At 37.5% G+C, this 9,997-nt stretch overlaps 1 protein-coding gene across 1 annotated transcript in view; it reads left to right on the forward strand.

Annotated features, from left to right (window-relative positions):
* Nucleotides 1-582: 582 nt before the first annotated feature.
* The window catches only part of SMURF2 (SMAD specific E3 ubiquitin protein ligase 2), a 38,753-nt gene continuing 29,338 nt past the window's right edge, over nt 583-9,997 (forward strand). Inside the window, exons 1-3 of the mRNA XM_008940561.1 lie at nt 583-748; nt 5,723-5,761; nt 7,111-7,219. Coding sequence (XP_008938809.1) covers nt 736-748; nt 5,723-5,761; nt 7,111-7,219 — 161 coding nt within the window. The 5' untranslated portion in view covers nt 583-735. The remainder of the gene's footprint in view (nt 749-5,722; nt 5,762-7,110; nt 7,220-9,997) is intronic.

Consider the following 9,997-nt stretch of genomic DNA (forward strand, 5'->3'; position numbering starts at 1 on the left):
ATAGCGGTATTTGCAAATCTGTATGACGTTATTTACAGCTCTTTGTTTCATGAGTAGTTGAAGACCTCCTGTTTTATATCTTCCCATGTGGGAATTCAGGCAGGTCCAAGGAGGGAATGCAAGCAGAAAAAATGTAAGTTTCTCGGTAGCGTGCCAACAATGGAAGAAAACAGTAGGAATTTGTTAGAAATGTTTAAAGTACTGAGCTGTCCTCCTGGAACCTGTGCATGGTGTGCTGTTTGCCTGTCGTTTTTCTGAAAGAAGTGAATTTATGAAGAGTTTTATACAACGTGGAGCACCGCTCATCGTGCCAGCCCTGGCTTCAAACACCCCAAACAATTTCTGGTCCCAGGGGCCGCCATCCGAAGGCGAGGAGGGGCGTGTGTGCGCCTTCATTTGTCTCCCTCCCTCTCCCTCCCCCAAGCAGGCTCATTCCAATCAGCAGTGTAATTGGAATGCAACCACAGTCTGGAGGAGGAAGGGGAATTTTTGGCAAGGAGAGGCAGAGCAGTTGGGAGCTTTATTCAGATTAAAGCATAGACGACCATTCATTATCAGTACAACACACATTAGCAACAGCATAGCATTGTGTTTCTACAGCTGGGACTTATTTTAGTGATTGTGTTGCACTGCGTATTACATGCAAACAACTGGGATCTGATCACAAAAAGCAATGCTAATGGCTTTCATTAAAAGATGGTGTTTCTGTAGGGGGAAGAAAGGCTTGTCTTCAAAATGAGCTATTGTGGTAAAAGTTGATAGGCAGCCTGTCCTTCTCTTGGCTATCCCACGTGTTACATATGTTCTGGAGCAAGCACTTCTTCTGGGAGAAAAACCCTTGGGGAAAGAAAAGAAATACCAACAGGAATTATAATGTTAAAACTGTTGGTTGGATTCAGAAGGCTGAACTACTTTTTTTCTGTGGTGATGACACGTGAAAAGCCAGAAAATTGGTAAACACAGCCTTAGCTTTGGACCTAGTCCTCTTCCCCGTATAGACTCAGTGCTGTCTGTTGACACAGCATTGGTTGCTTACAGATGTCTGACATGAGATGGGGGGTGTCTTCTTACAAAGTCACCTACTGAGTTTTAAATGTGTTGATTATGTTTCCTTCTGCTCCTTCAGCTGATGTGCTTGCTTCCATGGACATTTGTGATTACTTTTTATATTCTTACCTGTCTTCCCCTGTCTTTCACTGATAGCATTTTGATAGCTCTCCAATATACACATTTAATTGCTTACTTAGAAAGATAGCTTAAACAGTATTATTTTTAATTTAGATATTTTAAACTGAACATATTTCTATTGTGATCATCTACTACTGTAGTCCTGAGGTACTCATACCTCATGTTGCTGAGTACAAACACATTTAAACCTTGTAATTTGTCATAGAGACGTTACAACATATAGATGGGAGTATGAAACATACAGGTACTGTAGCACTAAAATGTATCTGTGAGGTATAGTAGTATTATTTCTGTTTTGCAGGTATGAAGGAATGTGGTGAATAAATTTGCTATAAAGTTTGATATATATTGGCTAATCAGTTTGATTTAGGTTGGAAATACTCGTGAGGGTTGAATACAAGACCACTACCCTTAAATGTCCAAGTTCCTTAAATTCAGATAACATTTTGTTTCTTAATGTTGTCTTCCTCAACACTCGTCCTAGTCTATTTTCCAGCTATTGAGGGTGAATAGAATAATTGAAAACTCTTGGATCATATCTTAAGATGTGGTGATGCTGTGAAATCTCATAGGACTTTATCACTTTGTACTTGTTTCCATTGCAACATTCCCACAATGGCACTCTCCACTTCATTTTCTTTTCTTTAACTATGGAAATCTTCTGTTATAGATATACTTACTATTCTGAAATAAACATACTTTTGAATACTTATATACAAAATATTGGTAATGTTTAACATAAGATACCTTCCATAACAACAGCTTGACGTCATCAAAAGTTTGATTTTTCCGTAGAAGTTATTCCAAAGAAAAAGCAGTTGTAACAAGAATTCTTCAGCTAGCAAAAAGAGCAGGAAAGTTCAGGAAATGTGAGATATATTTATCTTTCTATAAAATTCACATTTTCAATAATCATAGTTCCAGGTTTTTTTTGGATCCAACCAATTGCTTCACCCCCTCTAAAACTGCATATAAATTTTGATAGTGCATAAATTAGATTAATTACAGGGATTTGGGATTATTATTGTAAGCAAATTTTGTATTTGCTTACAATATTGAAATTGTTTTTCAGTAAACCATACTTTGTCAGCCACTGGAGTAATAAATAGAAAAAGGAAACTGGCAAATGTGATGGGCTTAATTACTATTTTTGAGTGAGGTGAGAAGTGCGTGTAGCAAAGGCAGTCATGGAAGGAGACTTGGTAGCTTGTAGTATTAATGGTCTTTTCATGATTCTGTGAGCTGACCTGGGCAGCATATGTTAGAATGAGATCATAAGGCGAGATAAAAAGATTTGGTGAATGCATAGTATGTAAAACTGATGTGCGTGTTTGTCTTGGCACTCAAGTGTTGTTCCTTCATATTGGAATATTAATGTTCTCCTTTGTGTAGACTACCCAGGAAGTCTATAATAAATACAAAACATAGCTATCCACTGACTCATTGATGCTTTGTAATAAATACTTTATCTACTTATGTGAACAAGGATCCATTAATGTCTTTTGATGATGCACTTATGGTACAATGCTCCCCTCATTTTTTTTTTTCCCAAACCAACGTCAATATATACAGGCATTGGGTTTTATTCTAGTTCCTGTAAACCTTCAGTGCAAGTTTAAATAGCTTAACTTTTGTTTAAGGATAATTTTAATTAAAAAATGTTTTAAAAGAAGCACGTACAAATAACAACCTTCAGTGCCCTTGTGCCTCTGGAGGATCTATTTATGGTGCAGCTGCATAGATCTGATAATGTTGTGGGTTTGGGTCTAGAACCATCAGCATTTTCACTTGGCTTTATCAAGGAAAATAAATCTTCTATGGTTCTTTATGGTTTTTGAATCTTTAGCTTAAATTTTGCATAGGGTAGAGGTCTAAAAGATAATTAAGTCCCATGAGTTTTATGAGAATTGTTGTGTGGATAAAAAGGAGACCCTAAAGGTGACCTGAAATGAGAGGAAAAAGCTGCAGTGAGAGATCCCATGTTGTGAGACCGCTGGAGAGTCTGCGTGGGAGAGTGTCTGTCTAAAAGCCCAACTGGTGGGAAAAGCCTCAGCCATAGCTTTCAGTCAACCATAAAATATAAATCCATAGGAAACTAAACTTCCTTAGTCTTTATTCTCAAGGAACTATTAATCAGTTGGTTATCAGAATATTCAGAATAGGTTTTAATACAGTGTTGAAACTGTTAGAAAAGTGAAGCATAAACTCTGGTACTTTTCCCACCAGTGGGGAAAAGTTTTGTCCAAAAAAAAAAAGTCCTGAGAGATTCGAGCTCTGTGTGTGGAAAATTGTTTCAGTTCGAATGGAGCTGATGCTCCTGGGACATGGGTTTTTTCACCTAGAAATACCTGGCAGACAGGGTGTTGTTAATTTAAGATTTCTCAGCATCTTTCCTGTGTCGTTAACATGACAAAGCCAGAGTGGGTTGACATCTGACTTTCCTTGAATGTTGTTACTAGATGGGGAAATCTTGAGCCAAAAATATTAGTTTGTTCATTTGTGGCTGATTGTTGGGGAAGTGGTTATTAGTCTGTATGTTGTGCGTGTGCCCAATATTATAAAAATGAGACTTTGGTTAAATGGCACTGGCAGGCTTGCTTAATATTTTGAAAAGTGTTTATAATTAGTTAACCTTGCAGTTTTTCTCTCAGAAGACTAGTCAAGCATCCTTTACTTTGGACATTATGCAATTTGAGGAACATACTGTGTGACTCATTGTGCTGCAGATGATTTTTGACTTAAGTATTGGATTTAAAGACTTCAGCTTCACTTGACACTTCCTGTTGCTTGTAATGGGTGAAATTGTACAAATAATTACATCTTTTTGAGATATTTAAAAAAGTGGCTATCTATATAAACATCTTTCACTTGAAGTTTTTTACCACTAGATGGAAGGTGGCTGGTCAGCAGTAACCTGTTTCAGTTTGTGGGTCCTGTTGATACCTGTCTGTTCACAGGCTCAGGATATTCTTGATGTAATAAAATCATAAGGAACTGCAGAAGCCTTTCTCTAAGTTTGTCTTGTTTCCTTAAATGCCTTGTCAGTTATTGTCAATTGTAGACTTTAAATTGCTGGGCACATAGAAGTCTTTAGTAACTGTGGATTTTTATTATACCAACCTAAGGATTTTATTTTTGTTTTATAGAGCGGACAGTGACCTAAGTGGAGCTGTAGTTAGATTTTTACAGTGCTGAAACCCTGTGGGAAGCAGTTTCACTAAAATCAACGATTTTGTGAATATAAAAATGGGGAAATATTAATTCCATTGGTTTAGAATGATGTGGAACTGGAAATCTCCATGAGAGTGCTCATGGACCACCTCCACTTACTTTTATTTGGGCAGATACTATAAACGGACCTGAGGAATCAATGGACCTGCAGGATGAGGGAAAACATGACCCATTTTGTCTGGTTTTTGGTGACGTCTGTGGGATGTGATTATTGGATGCACTTTTCTGCCTTTGTGTTTCCTTTTAGTAATAAATACTGTCGATCTCATAGAAAAAATTATCCAAGGGAATCATGTACTGAGGATCTTCTGCAGCACTGGTTCCAAATAAATACCTCTTCCCATTACCCCTTTTTTTTTTTTTTTAATTCTAGCTGTGGGAACTCATGCTTTCACTCAATACCCAAGAATCCTTTTGTGTTATCAGTTATCAGTAAATATTTCAGTGTTTCACAGGGGAATCTAATATTTCCTGCTTACCAAACCTGTGATAATAGATAAGCGTATGCTGTTGAACAGTGGTACGTTTTGTGAGAAGTCTTCTGTGTGTACCTTGGCATCTTTATAAGAAAGTTGTCCCTTTTGACCTTTTATTTGTTTATTTATTTATTTATAATTTTATTTACTCAGTTCTCATATGAGATTGTTTTTTCCCCTTGGTATTTTTAGTTGACAAATGCAAATGTTCCTCCCCTTTTAACAATTATCAGCTTCTACAAATAAAACATATCTTTGAAGTGGTCAAAACTCTGACATTAGAAGTTAGTCTACTCCACCCAAACATTTTTCAGGTGAAAACTTTTGTTTAGTTAAAAAGGATAACAGAAGAGTCTAGGCTGCCTAATACACTATTATTTTTATAGTCAAGGAAACTTTTGCTGCTCTGTGGAACTGAACATAAGACCCTGCTTGACCAACACCACTAATTTTACTGGTACAGTTGTTTGTGCCACCCTATGGCGAGCTAGACAGAAATGGTCCAGTTCCATCACTAGGTAAACACAGAGCTGGCAAAACCATTGAGGAAAAGAAATAATTACATATGAAACTATTGCCTGAGGAAACCACTGCCATATCACTTCCACTGTAATCTACCTAAAGGTAAACTGCCAAAAGATGACACTTCTGGCTCAGCTTTCAGGAATTACTTTACATGACAATATAAATGATGTAGTAGCAGGATTAATTTATGTTCATTCATTTAATTTTGAGTGGGATTTTCTGGAATGCTGGACAGGTAAAGTTACTTTTTTTTAAAAGTTGGGAATCAGTAACTTAATTTTGTATTTCTGTTTTTCTTACAGTACTGTGTGCAAAAAACTTGGTGAAAAAGGATTTTTTCCGTAAGTAGCTATTACAGTTTTATACACTTACAGATGGGGTAAATATTATGCAGGTTCTGTACATCTATGTCTGTACATAATCATTGTATTAAGATACTTGCATTAAGGGGGCTGGGGGCTTTGACATTTTCACACTGGTTTATGTCACAGCTTCTAATGTTTTCTTAGGGGACATTTGTCACAGATAAACACTGACACTTTCTGGTTTTGATGGGAGTGGGAGCCAAATTGACTCTTGCAGGCAAATTATGTGTTTTTCATTTAGTGAAACATATTTATTTAAATGTTTTTCACATAGGAACTGTTTGTCCAGTGAACAGATGTACATCTTAATTATTAATAATCATGTCATATTACTTACTGTGAAATTATATTTGAATTAATTTTAGTACTGTTTGGCAGGCAGTGCTAAGAGGTGGATGAAGGAGGCAGAAAGGAATGTTACTGCCTGTGTAGGTCAATAACAGGTCGCACACAGGTCACCTGCCTGCTGCCTCCCAGATGGATGTAGGAGCCATTTGAAAGATCAGACCTGAACTTTGGAAAAAAAAGACTTGAAGAGATGATGCAGAGTTATGTTCTTTGTGACATTTCTAAAACTTGCTTTGTATCTGGGTTTTGTATTGGTTGCAAGTCTTCAGGTGTTTAGCAGTTTAATAACGCCTTAAAAAACCTGTCATGATTTGAAGTTTGTGATGCAGTTCTGTGGTGAAGCACACATCTTACAAGGTCCTGTTCCTCCCCTTCCCCACGTGCTTTGCCTGACACTTGTCATGAGCCACTCTGCTGCTTGCCTGGCTCCATCATGAGTCACCTGAGGAAGCGGAACCGCCGCACAGCGTGCGCTACAGAACACGTGAATGATGTGCCACCACCTTAGTTCCTTCAGCTGACTCACTGGCCACCTGGATAAGGGATTATTAAGGGAGGGGAAAAAAGGATAGGACCATATGACTTAGGGGCATTAGTGGTGGGACCATCCCTTCTGTTGTAGTAGAGCTAATTGTGGGGTGCTCTGGTCCTGTTTCCTTTCTGTCCTCCACTGTATGGCCTGGCACCGTCTTTTGATTTTGTTGATCAGCTCAGCCTGTGTTGAGTGTTTTCGAGGTAAAAAGTCAGCAGAAAACAAAGTGGAGCTCAAAAGTGAGAGTAATCTGCTATAGGTGGCTTCCTGTAATACCAATAACAAACAAAACCATGATTATAACTAATCTTAAAAACAGGGAGGATGTCAATCTGTTTTCTCTGCCTTTTGCTAAATTCTTTGTGTATTGAGAATAAATGCAATGATATGGGACTTTAGAGCATCATGATCCATTTGCTAGTTTTTTTTCTTTTCCTCCTCTTAGGACTTCCTGATCCCTTTGCTAAGGTTGTGGTGGACGGATCTGGCCAATGCCATTCTACAGATACTGTGAAGAATACACTTGATCCAAAGTGGAATCAGCATTATGACCTGTAGGTGGTAACAGTGATAACCAAAGGTTTGAAGTGAAATCCTCTAAAGTACACAGACATTGTCAGATGTTCATGATACTATCCTATCTACAGCTTGGCAAATATCCCAGAGTTTATTACTTTGAGTGAGAAATAGATGTGTCAAAATACCACTTTCTCATTTCTCTCAAAGTCTAAACACTAGTTTTTCTAGTAATGATGTCTGCAGCATGCTTTACATGTACTATAGCATTATTTTATTGCAATATTTTCATGTTGACACTTCTGTAAAATGAAGCAAAAAACTGACACTATTTCCCTCACACTGTGTTTTTTACTTCGTGCTGTTGTTGTCTGTTCCAGTGCTTCACTGTCTTTTCTTCTGTGTGCCTCTTGTTCAGTTCTCTCTCCTTTATGTCATTTTCTGTCCCAAATGTTCTTTTCACTATAAATAGTTATGTTGTTATCATCCCTTGAGCATCTTTCAGTGCTTTTGAGCAAGATAATCAGTATGGCATGTACATCATGTTTTTCCTCTTTCTTTCTAAAACACGGTGTATTCTGTATAATACAAGCTATTAAAGCTTTTGTTTTGTTATATAGGTTTCTTTGTGCATGCTTTATTTTTCCTGTCTTTTATCCTTTTATTCTATGTCTTCCTCCTTGGGGTCGAAAATGAGGAAGATAAATGAACAGTTTTGCCTCATTGTATTCTCCTTTCTTTCTAAGGCATTGTCCTGATCTCTTAATTTTTTTTTTTCCCCATGGCTTCATTCCCTAGCTATATTATTAGAAATTATTTGAGCATCTTTTCATTAGCTTTAGATATCACCAAACCTAGAGCAAATCAAGTATTGGTACACAGAGAATTTCTTTACACTCCTTTTTCCCAGTGAAAAAAAGCAACTTGATAGGTCTTCAGAATGTGGAAGGCCTGGTTTAAAGTGGTGTCTTGTATGTATATGTGAAGTCGTTGTTCATAATGTTTTAGTGCAGTATACAACACATTTTTGTTACTCCTTAACAAATATGCATGACACTTTGGTGAAATAATAGCACTTTATCTGAGGAAAGCTATAGCATTATAGTTTTATTATTATGCAAACTCAGTTTGATTCTGCATTTGAGACTGTAATTCATATTCATTAGAAAAACTGATGTAAAACAAGTTTAAGCTAATGTAGAAGGAACAGCTCTTTTTCATATTTAAAGAATTCTAAGGTAATTTGATTTTTAAAATGTTATTAAGTCTATCAAAATATTGATTCTGTAGAATGCCAGTTTCAGATATTTGCCCTTCCACATCCTCTCCAGGATTTGCTGTCCATTTGTGAAGATCTAGCTTGGACTTTTTTTTTTTTCAACAGCAGTTAATACTCTGTGCAGTGTCCTACTGGTAAAATTCAAGAGTGGATTGCACTGAGACTGCAGCTTGCTGCTGCCAAAAATGCAAAGGCCACTTTCTCTCCTCTTTCAACTCCTTTCCCAACTTACTGCATGTGTTCGTGCTGCTTCTCTTGCAGTGGCTTCATCTGGCTTCTGGGTAGATGGATTCAATTCATTTAACCCATAGGAAGGTAGCTGGATAGGGAAGCAAAAAATGTAGTTCTTTGATCAGACAGGTTGTACTGTCAGTGACAGTGTTAAGTGTGTTAGCTTGTCTCAGGAGTGAGCTTTGTAGGGAGTCTCTTGTTCATCCCCACTTGCTGTGTTTTGGCTGCCTTTGTGAAGCAGTCTTACAGTACATGAACCCAGCTGCACTGGATGAAGCTGGACCAAAGGGTGCATCTCTTGAGTGCCACTGATCTCTCTTGCTGCAGGAATGAGATATGAACCTGGACCTTCTTAGTTAGGTGGGCCCATTAATGATAATTAATGCAAAGCTTTACAGGGATAAAACCAAAGTAAGGTGAAAAGGAAAGTGCTGCCAACATGACTTGAGTGTAAAGCCTTCCTATAGCCTTTGCCCAGCCAGGGAAGAGGGAACTTTTGAAGAAGGAATGGTGGGCCAGCATTTGGCAGTTATCTGCTACTAAACTCTGTGTTGAAAATGTCAGCAGTTCCCTGCTTCTCCCTCAGTATCTGCCAGTGGTGTCCTGGTGGTTGAAGTGCTGTGCTGACAACACAAGTAAGCAGTTGACAGGAATGGGTTATAAGGGATGGTAATTGCTCCGTGGGACAGTGACTTGGAGATTTGGTTTCCTTCTGGAAAAGAGAAGGAGCAGAGGACATAGGAAATGAGAGAGAATGTTAATATGCAATGAGAGTAATGGAAAAAAAGAGTAAAATCTTTAGAAAAATTCCTTTCTGGTTATAATTTTCAGGGAAGGATGAAGAGAAGGTATTTTTATATCGTCTTATAGAACAAGTCATGCTTGTATCTGGATACTATAATTGTCTTAGCTTTGAAACAAGATTGTGATTGCAGTCCATGTTGTGTTATAAAAAGCAGAGATAGAAATGTGGAGTTTGGCAGAATATTTTGCTCGGGCAGATTTGAGGCATCTTTTGTTGGGTTGTCCTAAGGAATTTAGACCTGCATGAAACACTTTTTTGTGTGTGGTTGGTTGTGTTTGTAGGGTTTTTATTGTGGTGTGTATTTTTTTTTTTTTTTTGAAGATACCTAAAAAAAAAATAGATTTTGTTTAGTTAGGTATTATTTTCAATATAAGGTACTTGTCCCATGGGAAATGCTACTTTGATTCTGGGAGTTGAATTCCCTGATGATAGAAGTACACACAGCATTCCTAATCCAAAGTAGAATTTAGCTTTATGTCAGGTCTTGTAATTTGGAAATAA

The sequence above is a fragment of the Merops nubicus genome, unplaced genomic scaffold (genome assembly GCF_000691845.1).
Source record: "Merops nubicus isolate BGI_N331 unplaced genomic scaffold, ASM69184v1 scaffold22075, whole genome shotgun sequence".
Classification (NCBI taxonomy): domain Eukaryota; kingdom Metazoa; phylum Chordata; class Aves; order Coraciiformes; family Meropidae; genus Merops; species Merops nubicus.